Raw genomic sequence first — 23,477 nt, 5'->3', positions numbered from 1 at the left:
AAAAAAACGACACCAATTTGAAAAAAATATATATTTGTATTTTTTAAGACTGTGGTCGGAACATTCTGTGCTACTTGCACAGTAACCGGCTATCCTTGCTTTTTGAATTTCTCTGATAATCTTGGTATTTCCGAAAACATAGGGCTACCGAAGAGAATGATTATAACGCAGTTGTTCTTTTCGTTTAGTGAAGCTTTTTTTGCGACTCGAAGGCATGAGTTGCTAACACTGTTTTATACAGTAACGCTTGGTGACACTGTTAAAGACCAAATCAGTCAGACTATGATTTTCCTGAAGCTACAGTTCAAGGGAGAGCTTGACCTCGCACTATTTTTGTGAACGCCTTTCAAATTGATGAACAACCGTACTAGCGCACTCTTTTGGTAAATTGATGATTGTGATTCAAGTTTTCTGCCTACATTTTTTTAAATCTGATGTGAGGTTTTTCACAAACAGATATGTGAAAATTTATAGTAAAAGCAGTAAGCTTAAAAAAGTCCGACAGAACATTTTGAGAGAAAAAACATACATATAAAAATATATTCTCTCCTAGTAAATTTTATATTTTGAAGTACAGAAGTTTGAAAATTTCTCCAAAGCCGCGTGTTTTGAACAACGTCTTGTGACGTTAAGAAAACTCGATTGTAAAGACTACATTATGTGCAAGAGTGGAGGTCCAGATCAGAATAAGATTGATAAAGAAATCTAATTAGAAAACTGAGTTGATTTAGAGGTATGTCAGAAGTGATTGAGAGGTTCAACTATGCCAAACATGAAATAGGATTAAAATTTGAAGTTATGCAAAATTCGCCCATAAAGTTATTTAGTAACATCTACTTCAGATATCACGCTGGAACTATGCATACAATAAATTGACCATTCAGTTAGAAAACTTGATGGTAGTCTCGGTCTTTCACAGCATGATTTTTTGATATAGATCTATTACACTCAATCAAACCATCCAAAAAGAGTTTTTTTATTAAGCAATTGAAAACCAAACTATAAAGTCAGAACAAATAAAAACAGGTTAGTAGAAATTTTTTCTGTTTGGAGGAATTGAAATCATATATGGGGGGAATCACTCGTGCGCGAAGGTCCGAATGTGTTAATATTTTGTCGACCAATCAGACCTCATAGTTTTAAAATAATCGAAAAAATTATGCAATGAATTCTGACATTTGCCGAGTTTATTGACTTCAAAACATAGTTGTGTAAATAAATGTAAATTGATTATTGGTTTGATAATTGGTTACGATAAGTAGTTTAGTTAGATACTCAGTATCAATTTAGTATTTTAACGGTTAGTCTTTAACCGAGAGTATAACAGCAAGGAAAAATGGTTACATCTAACATTGATGTAAGTAAACAAGAGAGTGGCCACGTTCAACGTGGCACTCGATATAAGCCGCTGAGTGACCTTGATTAAGATTAATGAAATAAACTGCAGAGTTACTGCACAAAAGACAAGTTGATAAAGAGGTACCGAAGGTCGCCTCACTACATTCCCCGCATGAGGAAAAATTTTGTTAAGTGGTTTGACAAAATTTGGTATGAGAAAAAATAGAATGAGCATAAGTTTAATAGCACCTCTATCTATACAAATGCCAGGTGACTCAATATAAGCAAGAAATACCGCGAGGTATAGAAGTTTAAGCAAGTTTTGTATGGTTTTATTCCCGAAGCGACAAATTCGGTCAGCTTTGGGCACTTTATAGGGCGTTGATTGGAGGCGGAGCAATAAGCAGAATGGTCCAAGTGCAGAATGGGTCCAAGAGCAGAACAACAGAACAAAATTGACTTACGTTGGTTTATACGGGCTAATTGACAAAGCAAATTATTAAAATGGTCAAAAATACCTAGAGCACGAATAAATTATGCATGAATTGAGTAATTTCATTAAGTTTTTTGATAATATTTTTTTAAAAATCTTGATTAAATTATTCAAGTTATACATAGAATATTCGTTGCTTTGTTATTATTGACATTTCTGATAATTAGGTAACCGATTAGCTTATAAAAGTTGACATTTTGCAGTTTTTCTGCTCTTGGACCTTTTCTGCTCTTAGACCATTTTGCTTATTGACTGGCCACCGCGTTGATTGGTTGATATTTTTTGTGTTCGGTCCTTCGCGCATGCGAAAACTCTCCTATTCATACGATGCGTGCTTTTCGCGATAAAAAAACGCAGATGGAAAAATTAGAAAAAAAAACGTATCAAGACGGAGCCCTGAATATCCCGACCGCCCCTCGGTCTTAGATTTTTTGCAATAATTGATTAACCAAGCAAATCTCGCAAATTCTATATTTTGGATTTTAAAAAGCTTTGTTTTGGTTAAATCACCAATATCTACCTCCTAATCCTAACGCAAACCTTACATCGTTTTTCAGCCAATAAAAATAGATTGCAGGATCAGATTATTGAAAACTGAAAAATGACTGAATGAAAAACCACTGATGAATATTTCATCTTTTTCTTCTGAATAACAATAAAATTGCAGCAGGTTTTAACATAGTGCCGTTCACTAATTATGGCTAAAAAAGTTGAAAGAAATTGATTCGTGTCATTTGGATTTCCCAGTGCAAGTTTCCCAGTGTAGAACAAAAAGCAAAAGAAAATACCCATCATATAAATTTGCTTCGTAAATTTCGAAAATTTGATTGTACAGAAATTTTCTGACACATTTGTTCAGCATTTTTGGAATATAGATGGGGGCTCCCACGTTTTGAACACTAAACAACCTAACACTATACAGTTTCACTATCTATTTTTTGTTATTTTAGCAATTTAAAAACATACATTTTAAAGCCCTTTCTATAAGGAAACCTAGTTTTAATCCTAAAATAAAAGACAATTTACTTCAGAAGGAACTTGGTAAACATCAACAAAAAGCGAGAAACTTTTTTGCCATTTAAAATCAAACTATTTCGCGCTGCTTAGTTTGCGTAAATTTTTGAACAGGAATGACCTTGCCAGTAATTCGAATTGCTAAAATGATGCAACTCAAAAACAAGTAATTTTTCAATGAACTTCACAGGTGCTCACCTCAAATAATTAAACGTCCTTTGCTTAAAAATTGCGTAACTTTTATAGACATTTCCAGGCGGTACACAAAAAAGCTTCCACTAATGCCAAAAAGTTAAAAGTCATTCAATTTGAGAACCATTCTCGAAGTTAAACCTACAACACGGTCGCTTTGCTCAGCTTTTTTTTGAACTCAAAAACTCAAAATGAAAGTAATTGCCAGCCCCTTATCTTAACTTGGCAACACGAAACCTGGCAACACGGTCGAGTTTTTTATAAATTAGCACAAGCACGTTTTTTTCAATAATCATGTTGGTTTAACCAAATTCTAATAAAAAAATGAGAAAAGCTTATCGATAAGAATCCTAATTAAAATACGAAGCCTCATTTTAGCATGTATAATTGAGATAGCTCAAATTTTATATTTTGATACTTGCCTTTTTTCCAGGAATAGCTTTGATGTGATAGGAGTTAAGACAAGGTGTTAATACGGCAACAATTCTGGTGTTAAAACTTAAATGGAGTTAAATGTTAAGTGTTTAAATTGTTTGGCAGTGAAATGATAACATAGTGAAATGTACGTTGTTCAATTGTTTGTTAATAAAATGAAGGACACCAGACTACGTCATATAAAGTTTTTGACAGAAGTTTTCAGATCGTCCTAAATGTGTATGTCAATTGCTTTTTAAAGTCCTTATTTTTAGGAGAAAAGTCACGCCGAACTAAAATAATCCTCCGCCCCTTGAAAAATTTGAAAACAATGGTTTACAGCTTAAGATTCTGAAAAGTAAGGAGTCATAAATTTCTTGCTATCTTCATCACTTGTGATAAAAACTATTACACATAAGCAAGTGCTCGCTACTGACTAATGTTAGTGTACTCAGTGTTTTGCATTTTTTACCTCTGAATGATTTCTAGGCCGTGTTTTCATGCTAGTTGGTCCAAATCGAAAGCGACACTTGCCAGATTGTGTAAGCGTTGTTTTTATTGAAACGTTGATGAAACAAGACTGCTAGTACATCATTGCAAAGCCCTGAACGTCACGATTTTCCCTCGGTGCATATCGGTTAGTTTTCAAGAATAGAAAATGTTGAAAAACTATCATTTTTGTTCAATATAAAAAAATCATGTGTGAAAAGTCAAGTTACGAAATTATAAAGACCGATAGCCTCAATTCATTCAATTTCGGGCGGTTTTGTTGTGCAAGATAACTCGTCACGCATAAATATTTCGTATTATACTTTCAGTATTATGAATTAAGTCTCCAAAGCGCGCATGAAATAGTCCAGAGCATGGCCAAATTGGAAATTTTCAGACTCCCAGAACTTTGCAAAAAGTGATTAATTAAGAGTAAAGCAGCTTTTTTAAATTCGATTTCAAGGAGTCAATATTTTTTATGTAAAGAAATGGTTTGTTAATAACTATTTTTTTGATCGCCAAAAACTGACCGAATAAAAAACACCCCAAGCATAAATAATTCGTTTTCTTCGAAAATCGGAACAACAAGTGTTCCATGCGAAAACCGCGAACAATACCTTGTGGCATTCAAAAACCAAAGACAAGAAAACTTATTAGTTTTCCATTTGACTTCTTGCAAAATATGTTTAAAAATTAGGATTTTTTTGCAATTGTAATTTTCCCCGCGCTCAACCCTTTGCTGAAATAAGTTTTGACAGTAGGAGTTTCTTTTTTGAATCAAGGCCTTTTGCTAATATTTTGTCTTTACGCACGATGTCTGAAGGAGAAACGTTCTCACTAATTCGAACTGCAGTTTCATCCTCTTTTTGAAAGTTTTCAATTTACCCACAATTTTGAATGTATACCAGTGTTGATACTAAAAACTGATTCATTATGTAAAATTTACTGTTGATTTTTGCCCATTACCTAATTGATATCATTCAAATGCTTAAGTTTAGTATTCATTTTATGTCGACAGAAAATCATTTTTATAAACGGAATGAAAATAAACTTCAACAAAAACTGGATTTGTTTGATGAGAGTTTTAAGAAACGGGATTCTCAAAGATGCAATTGACCAAAGAAGTGAACATTTTGGATTAAAATTTATCATCGCACAATTTATCGAGTTTTGAAAAAACAAGAGCTGCAAAAACTGCGAATTGAAATAATTGAATGATATGAACATATGACCATGAATTAACTCCAAAATGCTTCATTGACTGTAAAAAAGCAATCGGCCAATTGAAACTAAATATGCGGCAAAATTCGTTTTTCCAGGCAACCTTCAGACAAACATACTTCCTAAAAAACTGTTTTTGCGTTTTAAACATTTCTGAATAATGTTATTTGCTTTTTAAAATTGATTCTGTCTAACTAAAAATTTTGCAATTTTCTCTATCTCAGATAATTTTTTAGCTGAACCTATATAGTTGAAGCAATTTTCGGTAAGGTCTTTTCAGTTATCAAATTTCAGCCATCTTAAATAACCTAAAAATGCTCAATTTGGCGTCAGTCATCCAGTTTTACTCGATATAGTTCGTAAAGCACTGTTAAAAACCTAATAAAGCCGAAAAGCTGTTTTTGACACACTAGGTTGCCTATGGTGACCGATATTAACAACAACTGTAATTTAGTCTGCTGCTGTTGCTTATCTGTAAATGCCCTTACAGTGCGTACAGAACTCCAAAAAATTTGGACAGACAAAAAGTAACTAAAAAGGGCAATATGCCATATTTGAACAGCTTTTGCATGCAAACTTGAGTTTTGAGGTGACCCTGAGACATACTTTTGTCTTAAAAATTTGTTTTTACATGCAAAATTTGTCGCAAAGGGGTCATTTGCTCGTTATTTTTTTTAAATTTCTGCCTGTCCGAATTGTCCAATATCCCTTTCAATCCATGAATCTAAGCGTAGTTGAACCGCAAGACTGCTAATTTCCGTGTCGCACTTAGGTTTTCCACTGATTTTCACGCGTAACAACCTTAACAAAAACCAATCATCCAAAAATGCTGTAGATTTTGACCGATTAAATTACTCAAGGTCACAGATATTGCCAGCAGTTTGTTATAAACAAATACATTTTTTTAAACAAAATTATTGAACAACGTCTTAAGATTTCGAAAGAATCTGATCACCAAGATGAAACTTATTAAAAGTAGTTCTTTGAAATTCTTGGTTGCCGTTTCACCGGCGTTTTATGTTTTATTTTCTACTGAAGATTTGCATGTCAGGTTGCTGGTAAGGAAAATTGTTTTGAAGTTAAGGGCTTAGTGTTACATTCAATTACCGACCTCTGAAAAGTGTAGTCATTTTGGTTTGGTCTTTCGACAGCTCAAATGCAACTCTATAATTGCCCTTATATACCAAATTACTGGCAATATTCGTGACTTTGAGCAATTTAATATTACATCGGTCAAAGTTTTAATATTCTATTTGAATTAGTTTTTTGTGATCCGTTTTTAAATGTGGAACTTCGTAAGAAACTAAACAGTTTTAGATTAATTAACTTTGTTCAAATTCCTTAAAATCTTTTCGATCAACGACTCTGAACAAATTTTATTCAACCCAAAACTCATTGATCAACTTTAATCAACCTAAAACCGCTCTGAATGTAAAAAAGATTTCCGAAAAACTAATTTACTAAAAATGCTATATTTTTTGACCGATTAAACTGCTCAAGGTCACGGATATTGTCAACAATTTGGCATTCCTTTTATTACCAGAAATTTAAGACGTTGTCAGATAAAGTTGTTAAAAGCTATATAACCGTTTCGTTTTCAAGCTGTGTCTTTTAAATTTCTAGTTTAATCCGGTGGTCTCATTTAAAACTTATATGTAATTATAATTAGTAGCAAAAAGTTCGTATAGACAGAAACCGAACAACCTTGAAATTTTTTCAGACCAAATTCAAATCGCGAGATTGTTGATTATCCGATGATTATGCTAGCCTAATTTTTAAATACTGCTATGAGCATCCAGATTTTACTATAAAACATTTCGACGCTTCGGATGCAATTGCCCGCCGTGGTTATAGATTTTGAGCGAAACTCGGATCTACTTAACAATCCCCCTATTGTATCTACTAAAAAATCTCCACCCTTGTAAGTAAAAACAATAATATCGCACAAAAGCATTGTATGTAAACTCGGATTTTGCTGCATTCTGATTGGTCGACAGTTTGCTGCAAGTAACCTTAGTAACGATCTCTTCCCCTTTCTTGAAAGGGGGAGTGTTAAGTAGATCCCGTAACTCTGCTTTATGAATTTTCCACGTTATGTCTATTTCAGTTTTAGTTTCCGTTGATGTCTAGACAGTTGCTCTTTTTTAATTAATTCTGTCTGTCCGAACTTTTTGCAACTCTCTATAGTAGCAAAAGGTTCGGACAGACAAAAAATTAAAAAGAGCAAATGAACTTTTTCGGACAATTTTTGCATGCAAAAATAATTTTCAGACAAAAACTATGTCTCAATGTCACCTGCAAATTTGCGTGCAAAAATTTTTTAAAACTGGCAGATTGCTCTTTCTGTTCAATTATTTCTTTTAATTATTTCTGTCTGTCCGAAGGTTTTGCAACTGCGTAGAATATTGCAAAAAGTTGGAGCGGAAAGAATTGTTAAAACGAGCAAATGATCTGTAGTTACTGCCAAATTGTTGTCAATATTTTTTCGGTCAACGAAACTGAACGAAATTAACGAAACTGAAACATAAAACTGCTTATTTTGACGCGGAAAAAACTTGTCAAAAAAATTTTTTAGCCCAAAAGCTGAAGTTTTTGATCGATTAAATTGCTCAAGGTCACCAATATTGCCAACAATTTGGCATTAACTTTATTTCAGACAAATTGGCATTCAAAAGCTAACTTATCAAACAGTAAGTATGACTCAAGGTCACCTGAAATTTACTCTTTTTATTTATCTGTATTTGTTCTAACTTTTTGTTACTAACTATATCGGCCTGAGAAGTATTCCCCTCACATCAGATGAAAAACAACATCCGCAACAAAAATATTCGATTGCTTTAGATTTACGTGCTTTATTCGTCCGTCTCTATTCTCCTTTCGGCAAAGCAAAAGTAAAACATCTTTCAAACTTTGAAAAAATTCAGCTACAACATTTTTTGCTCCTAAATATATTTCGCTCGTGGTACGATATTGTTTGTTGAACTAGGAAAAACACAAGATGCCGACGACGTGCTGCAAGGGCCCTGGATTCCCTACTCCGAAGGATGCGGCGACGAAAGGGGAGAGGGAGAGGTTGTTGTACGTGGTGTGTGTCCGAAAGAGTGAGGGAGGGGACGAAGCTACCCCCGACTACATCGCAACTGTCGACGTCGACCCCCAGTCGTCCACCTACTGTAAAGTAAGACAAATAGAATGCAATAAAGCTTTGACATGGTTTCTGCATTTTTGTTAAAGGGTGGAACAAAATGAGGGTTGGAAAGTTTAAATAGTCGGCTTGTGTATCTTTCGTAGCAGATCACTAGATAACGCTTCTGTAACTATCTGAAATCAGAGGTCATATTTTTGTATAGTGTTTAGTTAACATAGTGCTTGTATTGTTTAGCGTAACTGAAGTTACTCTCGCAGTAAAAAATATTTCGTAGAAACACACGCACTATTTCCAGTACAATGTGAGCAAATAACTGGCCTCAATTCAAACTGTATTGACTTCAGAGAGGGTTCAAATTACCTCCAACGCGTTAAATTTAAAACCCTGAAATTTCACACTAAATAACCCTATGTGCAATAATTTCGAGCAGAAGGCATTGGCATAACACGACTGCGCGTATATCAGGGCAATGCCCTGAATGGCGGTGTATCGACTAGCATAACGCTCGACTAGCATAAAAGTTTCAAAACTGAAAATCGTATCGACTAGCATAAAAATCGAAATACAAAGTTCAATTAGTCAGAACTAAAATCATTACTCACAATATATGGCCCCCTATAAAGAATTAATTAAACATGCGAATTTTTGGATCTATTTAACAATCCCCCTATGATGCCTACTAAAGAATCTCCGCCCCATTCTGATTGCTCGAAAATTCGACCAACTGAATTTCTTCAAGTATTTCCCTCCCTAGGGTTACTAGTAACGAATGCCACCCCTATAAAAAATAACAACAATGGTTAAGCATATAGTAAACACCTAGAAACAAATCTCGTCTTTTGCAATGTAAGGGGGATAGTTAAAAAGATCTGGCCGACTTGATCTATTTAAAAATCTCTTCCTCCCTTCTTGAAAAGGGGGAGATTGTTAGATCCGATAAAGTTTGTACTTTGTAACCAATATGGTGATTAATTAGATCCAATCAGTTTTTTCATTCATTTCACAATTTGCGCGACGATCAGTCTTTGGTTCAAATCATTACAAATCGTAAAGTGGTTTTTGATGCTTAATTTCTCAACTGCTCAAAGTTCAATTTTTCATTCCAATTTAAACGCATTTTTATTGTTTTGTATTTCTGAGAAATAATCCTATAAAGTTATGCTAGTCGATACATTTTCAAGATTTCAAACTTTTATGCTAGTCGAGCTTTATGCTAGTCGAGCGGTCACCCCCTGAATATTCCGACTGCACTTTATTGTTCCGACTTTCGATACGAAAACAACGGAATATTTGTGCTCGGGGTGGTTTTATTTTTTCTTCAGACAAATTTCGACTTTTTAACTAGCCATTTTTGACGGTTTTTTTAATCATTCGAAAAGTATTGTTGTCTTGAGCTCAAATTTGAAAAAAATATTTCACCGGTGATAATTTTTTGTTAAGTTATGGGGGTTTAAAGATTGCCATTTTTGCCAATTTGGGACAATTAACGCGCGCTATATTTTACGCTATTAACGCGTAAGCGGAGAGTTAATCCGTCTTAGAAATCGTTCCAAATTGGTTTAACGAAGCTTTTTTGCCATAATGTATTTGTTATAAGTAGCGAAATCTATCCTTCTGTACTTTATATGGCGTGTGGGGAGATGATTTTTATAAAAAAAATTTCAAATTTAAAAAAAAAAATTCATTTTTTCTATTTTTAATTTTTTAATGTTATTACTGCTCCATAAACCTTAATAGGCAGTCGAAACATTCAGATCTTCGCCCTGATACGAGCAGTTTTGTTTCATAACGAATCGTTTTTGGGAAAAGAAGATATTGAAAACCTATAAGTTTTGGACAAAATCAAAGTGTGAAAATCTGAGTCGTACGAAAACATGGAAAATACGGAAAAATATGTTCAATAAGCTAGCCCTAATTCAATTCGGAACAATTTTGTTATGCGGGATAATTTGCCACGCATAAATAATTCGCGTTATGCTCACAGCTTTATGAATGAATTGTTCAAAGCGCGGATAATTTAGTCCAGATCATGGACAATTTGGCAATTTTCAAACCCCCAGAATTTTACGAAAAACTACTGGAGGTAAATTATGATTTTATATTTCAAGAAGTTGACATCTTCAGTGGATTATAAGAAATCCATTATTTCGATCGGCATTTGCTCGATTGACTGAATAAAAATGAGTTTTTTTAATTTGAGATTTTTTGGGAAATTCGTGCTAGTCGAGCGTGAATTTCCCACACGACATATTAACTACAAAATGATCGATTTCGCTCCTAGTAACAAACGAAATATGGCTTTACGAAAAATGATTACAGGTGAAATATCTTTTCAAATTTGAGCTCAGGACAACAATACCTTTCGACTAATATAATAAACTCCGTCAAAAATGGCTAGTTGAAAAAGTCGAAATATGCCTGAAGAAAAAAACATACCTCGAGCATAAATAGTGCGTTATTTACGTTACCAAAGTCGGAACAATAAGTTCCGTACAAAAATGAAAACTAGCCTGAAAAAAATCGGGCCAACATAAAATTCCGTCTCTACTTATTTTCTGATCGAAATCCTTTTCTTTCGTGTCCACAAAAATCAATTAAAAAGTCCGTAAAGATCGGTTGGTAAGGTGGCAGTAAGTAGACAAACAAAGTAGCAGTCTAGATTTAGAAAATTTTTTCCAGAAATTGGATTAGAAAAAAGAACTTTCAGATAGTCCATGCTTTATTTAAACACTTCGCAAAAAATTCCTGACCAGAATTTGAGATCGAAAAATAAGTATTTTATGGGAGAATTAAAAACTTCTAAGGTACGGGTCAGTAAGCAAGCAAAATTTTTAATACGGTTAGTTTTTATTATTTTTACCATAGTAACTCCCGGACAATTTGTCGAAATAACTTCATTATTCATAACATTGTCTCAAATATCTGTTGAATTCAAAATCACACCTGGTATCCTTTTTCTGCCAATCAGGTAGTTTTCTCAAAACTTTTTGCTTGCTGGTATGTCTGCTCATGCGGTTGTCAGCTTACTGGCCGCACACCATTAAGATCAAATAAAAATTAGTTTGCGAAGTCTTAATAACTACGATAAGTTTCTTTTTGTTACAGCAATCAGGATTGACGGCGCTTTGGTTTTTCAAAAAAAAACGTGATACAACGTTTGATATTTTTGCAATCAACGAGAGACTTGGCCATAATTAAGATAAATGAAGCTTTGAACTCGTTTAAAGACAAACTTTTTTACCGCAAGAGACTAAACTGGTCTCTAAAATGAACCAAATCAAACTGCGGTGAATTATTGGATTTACTTGATTAATTATAACGTTTTTCATGTTTTTCTAATGTCAAAAAAGACTGCTGACATCTTGCAGTACTAACCTTTGCAAAACTGTGCTTTTTTTGTTAAGTTAGGATATAGAATCTAGGACTTGTTATCCAGGATATAGGATTTTAAATTGATCCGACGTTTGATGCGCCAGCAGAAAAGCTATTATTTTGTCATACGGTTAAAACAGCATTTTTTACAGCATTTTCTAAATTATCTGAATTTTTTACGGATCAAAAATCTCCATCTATTGTCCCCTTCACCCTGATATAGTCAAGCTGGAAAGCTAATCTGGTAAAAAAAAAGATGTATTTGTCACTGTCATGCATCAACTTTGAGAAACTGTGAACAACTTCAGTTATTATTAACTCTGAAAACAATGCTCCTGTCAGGGCAAAACCTGAAACTTGAAAGTATTGAACGCCCGTTATCTTATCACCTACTGCTAGTATCACAAGACTGTTTCGTATCAGCGAAAGCACTGAATCTTAAATTGTCAAAATTCTTTTTGCAGAATTATGGTAAAATCTAGAAATGTATTTCTTAGCAACGTGATTGAAAAGATCTTAACTGTTCCTATTTAAAATCATAGTTGTTAACAAAAAAAACTTTATACCCCATCGAAGATATCGATGGGTGCATACATGAAAGGATATGTTACCTCAATTTTTTTTATAGAAGATTTTGTAAGTTCTGATGTATGTAAAGTGCCAATTTGGCGATGCTCTGGATTATTTTATGCGCAGTGTTAAAATTTTATTCAAGATGCGGAAATAGCCTGACGCGTTTTTTTAATCCGGTCTTACGAAATTTTTCCTAATTGAATTGAGGAAAGCTAATCGATCTTATAGTTGTTCCGACGTTCGGTACGAAAGTAACGGATTATTTTATTTGTGCTCGGTGGGTTTCTCTTCAGACAAAATTCGTCTTTTTAACTAGTCATTTTTGACGGAATTTTTTTTATATCATTCAAAAAATATTTTTGTCCTGAGCTTAAATTTGAAAAGATTTTTCACCTGTGATTATTTTTTTTAATGTAAATATATGGCGGTTTAAAGTTGGCAGTTTTGGCCAATTTGGGACAATAACGCGCGATATTGTTTGGGCTATTAACGCGTAAGCGGAGATTTAATCCATCCTAGAAATCGTTCCCAATTGGTTGAAAGAAGCTTATTTGCCACAATTTATTTGTTAAAAGGTACAAAATCTATTTGTTTGCAGTTTATTTGGCGTGTGTGGACGATGATTTTCATAGAAAAAATTTCGAATTTAAGAAAAAAGTTCATTTTTCTTTATATCTAGTTTGTTAATGATATTTATGTAATTAATGCTCCAAAAACCTTAAAAGCCAACGGATCATTCAGGGACTAGTTAAGTTTGTGCGACTTAAGCTTTCACAATTGATTATAATTTCCCATGTGACATAATCAAATTTTCACACATGGTTTAGTTTTAAAAAAAATTATAGTTTTTCGATCATTCGTTACTGAAAAATATTCATTCGATCTTAACCATAACGCAAGCGGAGCATTCACGGCTTTTTGAATACTTTTTGTCGTGTGGTTTTTTCTTTCTTCAGACAAAATTCGCTTTTTAACTAGCCATTCTTGTCAAAATTTCAAATTATCATTCAAAAGGTATCGTTGTTTGTCCTGAGCTTAAAATTGAAAACCAAATTCCGGGGTTTTAAAAATTGCCATTTCAGGACTATTAACACGCGACTGGAATAATTAGGGCTTCGTCATGATTCGAACAGTTTCGTTATTTTTCTGATTTGTTAGTTTCGCAGTTTTGTTGGTTTTACTGATACAGCCATGATACGATCAGTTTTTTTATTTTTCAAAGATGAAAAATTTGACCAAAATGTTGGTGCTCATGATTTTCCTTCATCAGACAAGTTTCTAGCCATTTTGGACGGGTTTGACAGATTATTCGAAAAATATTCCAATCGTGCGCTGATATTTTGAAGTATTTTTCAACGGTGATTAATTTTATACGCGAAGGATTTGAAAAGAGTGCGCTATATATAATCTACAAACGCTTGAATGACCATTTAATTAATGTCACAATAATCCTAAATTATTCATTCATTTTTTCAAATTGACTTGGGGCAAGTTTCTTTTTAGTATTAATAGGTTGATGGACTTAAATTCTATCACTTTGTGCTTTGCATAATGTTTGGTGGGAAAAATATTTTGTTCCGACTTCAAAGAAAACTGAATATTTATGCTCAGTGTGGTTTTTTTTTCAGTCAATTTTCGTCGATCGAAATAAAAGTTCTAAGCAGAAACTTTTATACCCTATTGAAAATATCAAATTCCTGAGTTCAATTTTAAGATATTTTACATTCTTTTTTTATGAAGTTCTGGGTTTTGGCCATGTTCTGGACTAAATTTTGCGCGCTTTGAAGAGTTTATTCATAATGCTTAAAGCGTAATGCAAATTATTTATGAGCGGTGAATTATCCAGCGCAACAACGTCGTACCAAATTGAATTGAGGCAAGCTAATTGGTCGTAGTATTTTCGTAGAATTTTACTCTTTGATATTGTCCAAAGCTTGTAAACTTTCAATATTTTTCTTTTCCCAAGAACTATTCAATATGAATTAAGGAACAGTCAGAACATTCGGGGCTTCACCCCGATATACGAGCAGTCTTGTTTGGGTTTTTCAAATTATCCAAAACAATTATCTAGATTTTAGAATGCAGTCATAACAATTACGGCTGTACTCTATTACGAGAGGTTTGTAGTTACGGTTTACAAAGAAAGTCATGGGATGTTTTGTCTCGTTTTTTTTCTTCAATTTTTCAACTTTTTATAACATGAAAAAAAACTTCGACGATTGTTTGTTTTGAAGTTATGGGGGATTGAAACTTAGACTACTTTGAAAACAAAAATTCAGTTAATTAACGGGCAATTTATTTTCGTTCTGACGGCTCTTCAATGTCTTCTAATTGATTTTATAAAACATGAATTCAATTTTTTTTTGTTCAAATACTTGCTTCCACAAGCTATTTCAAGTGCAGAGTGATGTTTTTAGCGTGTAGCGTATTCATTTCACCGAAATTTTTGCCTTAATTTAATTTATAAGCAATTAAATAGCCAAATTATGCGAAAATTGCAGAAAATATCTATCACGTTATTTGTCCCAAAATAGTTCAATTGGGCTCGTTTACTATCTCATAAATTTTGAGCCCATTTAAATTTTCGATAAATGATCATATGTAAATTATCTTAATACTGAGCTCCAGGGGCGGATCTAGGATTTTCAAAAAGTTTTCCGAAATTTTGACGACCTTTTTTTTTTTAGGTCGACCAAATTGACTTTCCGAGCTCTTCCAAAGCACTGTTTTGCCCCTATTTTGGCTAAATTTTTTGGGCACTTTTGACAAAATTTTGACAAAAAATCGCGTTTTTTTTGGCGCGCGCTCCACCTCAAAGTTAGTATATATTGGCGCCAAAGGCGCCTTCAGAAAAATTTTAGGGTCGGTCGGCCAAAAATGGATTTCTTAAAAAGTATCAAAGGGGGGACCCTTTGGGTCGGCAGGGGGTCGAATCCCTGAGGGGGGGGGGCGTCCGCCCCCCCCCCTAAATCCGCCCCTGGTTGGAGCCGTTTTCTCTGCAACTACTAGAGGTTCACGGTTGTAATTTTGACATAGGATTAATTTTGGCATCCGCCACCCCCGGCCACCCCCTAAATTTGCCCCTGCTGAACTCAAAGGTTTTTGTAAATGCATGTTTAACAAGGCTGATCGTATCCGCAAAACTCTGATTGTTCGACTTGCTTTTATTTGTTTGGTTAACATTTTCATCAATATTTCTTACCCGGTATAAAAAAGGTTTTCAAGATTTCAAGAAAGCAGTATTGGGCTGTATACTAGTAAGCACACATATAAGCATAAATATGCCGTCACTTTTTTCGAAAATTGGAACAAAAATATATCTGAATATTTGTCAGTCCTTCAAACTTTTCATCCAATCATGGCTTCATGCTAAAGTATAGCTCATAGATGGCAACAACCCGGTGTAACAAATTCCGCATAAAATTGTGCTATTTTGTCATGAAAATTTGTATATCAATGTAAATACTTCTCTTCGAAAGTCAGTTATTATGTGAGCTTCAACTTTTCAGGTTTAAATCGAAGCAAAATTGTTTACTTTAATCTAAATTGCGATAATTGCAGCCATCGTGACAGGCGCCGCCTTTAAAATGTATATGCAATCTAATCAACCCACATATTTTTCAGCCGAAATTGATTTCCTTAGTACTCAGAAAAAATCGGCGAGGAAAAGACTCAACTTATTTTTTGTCAGTTATGAAATTCTTGCGACTATATTCTCTTGGTCAAAAGTGATGGTTAAATTGTTTTCAATCATTATTGCGTCCTGTAAGTGACTGTTTTCTATTTTGATTGGTTTGAATTAGTGATTTTTTGTGATCGGACTGAATAAATACCTCAATAGTATTGCCCCAGTGAGAGATACGGCTCTTTTTCCTTCCCCCCCCCCCCCACCTGCAAATTTTTACAAGTAAGTTTGTTGACGACATTGTCCGATTGTTATGTAAATTGACATATAGACTAATTAGGTCATGACAAACATATTTGGTCTTCATAATCAACCTCGTAAAACTACTCGTTACACTAAAAAATTGAAGCTCGTCTGAGGTGGGGGGAAAAAGGAAAAAGAGCCAGAGATACATTATAAAAGGTGATCCATCGGGTGATGATGCCGAATGCGGATGATGAGTTGCACCACACGGGGTGGAATGCCTGCAGCAGCTGCTTCGAGGACTCCTCCCAGGCCAGAAGGTTCCTGGTGTGTCCGGCTGTGAACACCTCGAGAGTCAACATCCTCGACGTCAACACAGACCCGAGGGCGCCCACTCTCTACAAGGTCACCAATTTAACACAAAAATTGGGTCTTTATAGTGATTTTGGAGAGCTCAAACTTTTTTGAAAATCCGAAATCCTTAACACCATCACATGAGTCATATTCAACACCATATGAGTCACCATATCTATTAAATGTCACTCAGACAGTAGTCGTTATTGATCTCTCCTTATTGCAGAATTCGGTGAACCCATATGGAGAACGCGTGATATTTTCTTTCTCTGTCTGGAATAGGGGAGGTTTATAGAAATTGATTCTTTGCGGCTTTTTTTGGTCTATTGTAATTTCATCCAAAATTGAGTCTACTTTTCACTATCTTTGAATGGGAAGAAATAAAAATGACAAACAAATCAAAGGATTCAATCAGCTATGACTGTTTTTGAAAGCAGGGGCAGATCTAGGATTTTCTCAAGGGGGAGCGGATTTTCAAAAAAACTTGAGCTCTCCAAAATCACTATAAAGACCCAATTTTCACCGAATTTACTGCGCCCGCGGACAAGTTTTTAAAAAACAAGCCAAAAAAGGCATACCAAATTTTGACCAACAAATAGCGCTTTTTCTGCGCCCGCTCCCCCCTCAAAATTAGTATATATTGGCGCCCAAGGCACCTTTAGAAAAAATTTAGGATCCGTCACCAAAAATGGATAACTTTGGGTCGGCCGGAGGCCCCCCCCCCCTAAATCCGCTTCTGGATAAAAGGGCTTGCTGAGATGGTATTAAGGTAATGTAACAACTGTAAGTCGAATTTGAGTTAGTCACGCTTTGGTACGTACTACGACCAAACAGATACAGTCAAAATTAAAGCCTCACCTAATAATGTTATTATATATTGTTTGTTCATGTTCCATGTTCAGGTGGTAGGTCCTGAAGTTCTGGAGTCAGTTGACAGGACAAATCCACACACTGTACACTGTCTGGGGTCAAAGCAGGTCATGCTCAGCACCATGGGTGACAAGAAGGGAAACGGAAAAGGTCAGTGGGGTTAAGCAAGTTGTTTTAATTCAGTTAGCACATCTTCTGGCTCAGTGTTGATGCTTTTTACTGAATTTGTCTGTGTTCGGGCATTTGTGGAGTACCAGTTAGTCTAAAGAGATAACCATTGAAATAACGTTTCAACTTGGCGAGCATTCCAAATTTACATGGCGTTCCATCTATGAGCAAACATAGAAGCGTTTGGTTAATGACAAGTTCGTTAGTTGAATCATTGACTTACAATTATTTTACTTATGCTTTTTTGGCAGGGAAAATTTTTTGGCTAAGAACTATGCCCGCACCGAGAACGTGGCATGGTGGGCCCCGAATTTCTAACCTTGGCTAAAAGAGTGTTCTAAGAGACACTTCCCAATCAATGGGTTGTAATTAAAGGTGGATTTGTTCTGCTGGACAACGAGAATTTTGAATTGGACGGAGTGTGGGAGGCGGAGGGGGAGACGACTCCATTTGGGTATGACTTCTGGTACCAGCCCAGACACAATGTCATGATATCGACCGAGTGGGGAGCCATGACGTACGCACTCAAAGGATTTAACCCCGAGCATGTGGCAAACGTAAGAACACATGTGTACCACGTAACCATGCAAGTAGCGAAGAAAATTCCTCTACGTTTTTCCTGAAAATACCTATCAAACAAAACAACATTTTCTATACTAAACTAATTTTTAAAATTTTTTCTGAAATATTAAATTGAATTATTGCCTGTTAAGAAATCCTTCTTGTGATTAGCTCTACTACTAATCGCGCAAATTTGCCACCCAGTTTAAACACCAAATTGACTCCAGAATCTCAAGTATTTGGTCCTAAATAAGCTACATTGTTGATTTGCGATTTCATCAGGGCTTTTATGGTTCGTCTCTGCACGTTTGGGACTGGGAAAAAAGGACAAAGGTCAAGACGATTGACCTCGGAACCACAGATGGCATGATGCCACTGGAGATCCGCTTTTTCCACGAACCCACCCGTGCAGAGGCATTCGTGGGCTGTGCCCTCAGTGGAACTGTGTTCTACATCTACAAAGACCAGGTATCAAACTGCAAAATAAAAAACGTATATCTCATATAGTCTTATCAAATCCTTAACATCAATAAGAGCTTAAATTTTTTGCAATTGGCAGAGTCATACAGCATAAACTAGTTCATTTGTTAATGTCGATCATCTGTCGTTGCTGAGAAGTGCTTACTGGTTGATTGGTACCTGTCACCGGCGCTGACTTTTAACAATGTCTGTTCTACCTTGTTAAGTTCATTTATTTATTCAAAAGTGAAACCAAACAAGACTGCTCGTATGAGGGCGAAGCGCTGATTGTTCCGACTGCCTTTTAAGGTTTATAAAAAAATTAAAATGTAGAAAAAAATCAAATTAAATTTTTTGTTTAAAGTTTGAAATTTTTTATCCCCCCAAACACCATATAAAGTAGTACTAAAGGATAAATTTCGCTCCTTGTATCAAATCAATTATGGCAAATAAGCTTCTTTCAACTAATTTGGAACAATTTCTAAGACGGATTAAATCTCCGCTTACACGTTAATAGCGCGAAATATATCGCGCGTTAATTGTCCCAAATTGGCCAAAATGGCAATCTTTAAACCCCCGTGACTTTACGAAAATTAATCACAGGTGAAATATCTTTTCAAATTTGAGCTCAAGACAACAATACCTTTCGAATGATAAAAAAAAATCCGTCAAAAATGGCTAGTTAAAAAGTCTGAAGAAAAATTTGTCTGAAGAAAAAAAAACCCACCCCGAGCACAAATATTCCGTTACTTTCGTATCGAAAGTCGGAACAATAATCAAGAACCAGGGTCGATCAACAACTGTTGTTAATTATCAATGTAAATTTATAAAAAGAACTAAAGCTTAAAAACCAGACTGCTCGTATATAAAGGCAAAGCCCTCAATGTTCAGACTGCCCCTTAATCCATATCGAATAGGTGTTTGAGAGAAGAAAATATTCAAAAACTACACATTTGGACAATATCAAAGATTAAATGCAAAAAATTGGGTCGTGCGAAGTTAATATGACCGATTAGTTAGCCTCAATTGAATTTGTAACGATCCGATTAACTAGCCTCAATTCGATTTGGAACAATTTTGTTGTGCGGGATAATTAGTCACGCATAAATATTGTGTTACGCTTTCAGGGTTATGGATCAAAACTTCAAAACGCGCATAAATTGGTCCAGAGCATGGCCAAATTGGCATTTTTCAACCTTAAAACTTTGCAAAAAATGATCGGAGGCAAAATATTTTTTCAAATTTGATTTCAGGAAGTCGATATCTTCAAGGTTATAGCAATTCTTTAAAAATTATTTCAATCGCCAAAAATTGAATGAATGAAAAAGCACACCAAGCACAAGTATTCCGTTTTTTTTTTGAAAACAAGAACAACAAGAATAGCCAGTCACTGGGCAGGTAGCACAGAATGTTCGGACCATAGTCTTAAAAAAACACTTAATTTTTTTTTCATATGAGTGGTGTGCTAAAAGGATCTGAACGAAAAACAAGAGCTTAGGCACATTCAAAAAAACTTAGAAAATGAGCAAATTGGACAAAATTTTTGGGCAGAAAAATTACTAGATAATCAAAAAAAGTCAAAACACTGAAAGTTTTCAAATTTTATGCATTGTTTTGAATATTTAATATTTCGATTTCAAAAAAGTTCCGAAATAAAATTTTATTTGAGAAACACAAAATTTTTTTAAGGCCTAAATTAAACTATCAAAAGAAACTGTGGTAAGCCTGCTCACTCGCTTTACTCGCTCAAATTAAGACAATCAAAAACTTTGAACCTATTTTTTCTCGATACTGGGACAACCCTTTCCGATGCGTATTTGTGGTATCTGATTTTGCGTGGAAACGAAGGAAGCTAGATTACACCCGAATACAAAATTCCTCCAAATTTTTCAAAAGTTCAGAACGATCAACGTATCGCAACGCCCAGCAATGTTAAGATATTACCTGTGAAAAGAATCAGCACAAATAGCCGGTACCAACCGCAAAATTTTGTTTGGTAATTTCATTAACTTGTATCTTAACAAAATTTTGCGGTTGGTACCGGCTTTTAGTGATGTATTAGTGATCAGAAATTGGTTTCATATTCAAATTGTTAAGACCCTGTATCGACCAAACTTTCTACGCGGCAGGCGAATTTTTACCATTTTTGCTTTAAAAACTTTTTGGAAAAATTTGATAAAAAGTTGCGTTTTTATGGCGCGCTGCCCCGTCAAAATGAATATATATTGGAACCAAAGACGCCGTTGCAAAGTTTTATAGTGTTGATCAGCCACTTTTAGATGTCTTTAAATAGTACCAAAGGGGAGGAACTCTGAGGATAATCCGGGGGTCGAATTCCCGCCGCCCCCCTTAAATCCGCTACTGCTGGTACGCATACAAAGTTGCGAGATTGATAACTAATAAAGGTGTTGAACCTTAGTTTCATGCAATACAGTTTGAACTCAATTATAGCTCTGGTTTTTCATCAACTACAGCTATAGCTCTGGTTTTTCATCCGAACTTATTCCCAGGTTTCCAATAGGGCTTAATGAAGGGCGGTACAAAAGGCGGCAGAGAGATGAAAGGTTGTAAAGTGAAACTTTTTGTGGGTTTTGAAAAAAAAAGTTGCGTTATCCGTGGTTGAAATTCACAATAAGTTCAAAGGCCACAATAAATTTTTTTTTTTAAATGATGTTTGGACTTTAAATTTACACCATGTTAAAGTATAGCATATTGCTGAGATTCATTGTCAATATAAGTAGGTGAAAATTGGTTTGCAAAAAATACACTAAAATTGGTTTCGGTTAGGAAGGAGAGTGGCGAGCGGATAAGGTGATCTCGGTGGGTGCACTGAGCGTGGAGGGGTGGGCGTTGCCCCAGATGCCAGCTGTCATCTCTGACATCCTCATCTCAATGGACGATCGATTCCTCTTCTTCAGCTGCTGGATGCTGGGAGAACTCAGACAGTATGACGTCAGCGACCCATTACATCCTAAACTAGTCGGAAAGGTAGAGTTATTCGTTTAAACACGGACCGTTATTTGGTTAAGGTCTCAAAACGACAGTTTTCTTCTAGATCGAGATTTAAGATGTTTCAATGACGCTTAGACAATCTGATTTAAAAAGTCAATTACTATTCTGATCTTGTTGAACCTCAGATTCTGTACTTGTGTTTTATTATATGTTTCGACTTATAAATATGCGCTAGAATATTATGTAAGGAAGACTTAGGTAAAAGAGTAGTTCGGTTCAGGTGCGAATCGGGGGGATCCCATCATGCTCGCCTGGACTTAAAGTACTTGACGAGGGAGTGGAACCCTATGAGGAGACAGTGGTCAATGGGAAAAAGATTGTAGGAGCTCCTCAGATGATCCAGCTGTCACTTGATGGAAAGAGGATGTCTGTATACTGTTTCTTTTTGAAGCCTACATTTTGGTAAACTTGGGTCGGTTTAGTTAAGCAAAATGAATAACGCTAACGCAGCTCCTATGTATTAAAAGCCCTCTTTATCTTGAAATCGAAAGCCAACCTACTTTAGCAACAACAATGTTTGTTCTCAGGTATGTGTCCACGTCTCTCATCAGTGCATGGGACAATCAGTTCTACCCAGGCCTCTCCAAGTGAGTGAGCCATTTGAAGTTAAATAATTCAAAACTTCACATGGGGTTGATCCTGGAAGTTTTTTGTCGCTTTTCTCAGAGACTCAACCTATTTTTCACCCAAAGGGACCAAAAATTCAAATCGACATTGTCGATAGCATGTAGAAATTTCTAGAACATGGACTATTTGAAACAATTGTAGACAGATTCTGATGTTTCCTTTCCGCACCTGCTTTTTTCAATTACGGCTTTTGTTCACGATCCAGTTGTTGATAAATGTTGTATGGTAATTATACATGTCTAAACGCATTCGGTTTATGTTAAAAGCATTGAAAAACCGCCAATTCGATGTTATAAGCTATAATTTACCCCCACTTAGTTTGTTAGTTTTCGATGTTATAAGCTATAATTTACCCCCACTTAGTTTCTGTTAGTTAACTAATTTCCTAATTGCACGTTGCAGAAGACCATTTTGACGGAAAGCTTTTGTTTATAGGAAAGGGGGAGATATTCTGCAGGTGAGTGTGAATACAGAGGAAGGGGGGCTGAGATTGGACCCCTCGTTCCACGTGGATCTCAGTGGGGAGCCAGGGGGACCGAGTGTGGCACATGAGATGCGCTATCCGGGGGGAGATTGCAGTTCAGATATCTGGCTCTAATCTGACCTCTCGATCACCGGCAAAAAATCCTTATTGAACCAGAATTGTATCTGAAATACAAACTCTGAAACAAATAAATTTTCTACAATGAATTGAAATCAAAAGCTGAATAATTTACTGATAATTTGTTAATTTGTACAATAATTATTTAAGGAAAAATCCTGGTAGCTATCGTTATGATTGACACCATAAATCATGAAAAGTGAAGAAGATACTTTTCATATTAGTTCGTATATTTTATATTGTATGAATTCAATCGCAACAAAATGGTTTTTTGCACACTGTATGGAACGTATGGGGAGTTCAGTCGAGGTTGAAAACGAATGTGGAGGCGACGTTATTACTGTTCCGACGAACAAAACGGAACCTTTGTAATTAGGGTTTTTTATTCAGTCAGTCTTCGGCGATCAAAATAGTTTTAACAAGAAAAGTTATATATCATTGAAAATATTGAAGCCTTGAAATCAAATATAAAAATATATTTTGCCTCCACTAATTTTTTGCCAAGTTCTTGGAGTTCGAACATTGCCAAATTGGTCATGCGCTGGATTGAGTTATAAGCGCGAGTTTGAAAATTTTTTCATATTGCTGATAGCGTAATGTGAATTATTGATGCGTGACAAATTGTCCCGAACAACTTCGTCCTCAGATTTGATATTGCCCAAAATTGATTAATGGTTTTCCATTTTTTTATACACTAATCGAT

General features: G+C 35.2%; 2 protein-coding genes across 3 annotated transcripts in view; both read left to right on the top strand.

The window, feature by feature from the left end:
- Positions 1-799: 799 nt before the first annotated feature.
- On the top strand, positions 800-23,038 carry LOC134844683 (methanethiol oxidase-like). 2 transcript variants are annotated; one of them, XM_063861493.1, is made up of 10 exons: positions 800-1,026; positions 8,148-8,339; positions 16,342-16,527; positions 17,379-17,496; positions 17,890-18,071; positions 18,358-18,543; positions 21,322-21,522; positions 21,767-21,912; positions 22,074-22,133; positions 22,609-23,038. In XM_063861493.1, exons 2-10 carry the CDS (start codon positions 8,160-8,162, stop codon positions 22,769-22,771), a joined length of 1,422 nt encoding a protein of 473 aa, XP_063717563.1. In that variant the 5' UTR covers positions 800-1,026; positions 8,148-8,159; the 3' UTR covers positions 22,772-23,038. The 2 variants fall into 2 exon arrangements, with proteins under 2 accessions (XP_063717563.1, XP_063717564.1); XM_063861494.1 differs by lacking the exon at positions 800-1,026 and adding an exon at positions 8,003-8,052.
- The window catches only part of LOC134844682 (RNA polymerase-associated protein CTR9 homolog), an 86,602-nt gene continuing 69,248 nt past the window's right edge, over positions 6,124-23,477 (top strand). The window contains exon 1 of the mRNA XM_063861492.1: positions 6,124-6,135. The gene's annotated coding sequence lies outside the window, so the exon portion shown is untranslated. The remainder of the gene's footprint in view (positions 6,136-23,477) is intronic.

The sequence above is a fragment of the Symsagittifera roscoffensis genome, chromosome 4 (genome assembly GCF_963678635.1).
Source record: "Symsagittifera roscoffensis chromosome 4, txSymRosc1.1, whole genome shotgun sequence".
Classification (NCBI taxonomy): Eukaryota; Metazoa; Xenacoelomorpha; order Acoela; family Convolutidae; genus Symsagittifera; species Symsagittifera roscoffensis.
The sequence above is the reverse complement of the archived record's forward strand: the minus strand, read 5'-3'. Positions and strand labels throughout refer to the sequence as shown.

Coding starts and splice junctions, on each gene's coding strand:
- LOC134844683 (XM_063861493.1), top strand. CDS start 8,160: ATGCCGACGACGTGCTGCAAGGGCCCTGGATTCCCTACTCCGAAGGAT. Junction 17,497..17,889: donor CAAGAAGGGAAACGGAAAAG/GTCAGTGGGGTT, acceptor TTGTAATTAAAG/GTGGATTTGTTCTGCTGGAC. Junction 21,913..22,073: donor TCACTTGATGGAAAGAGGAT/GTCTGTATACTG, acceptor GTTTGTTCTCAG/GTATGTGTCCACGTCTCTCA.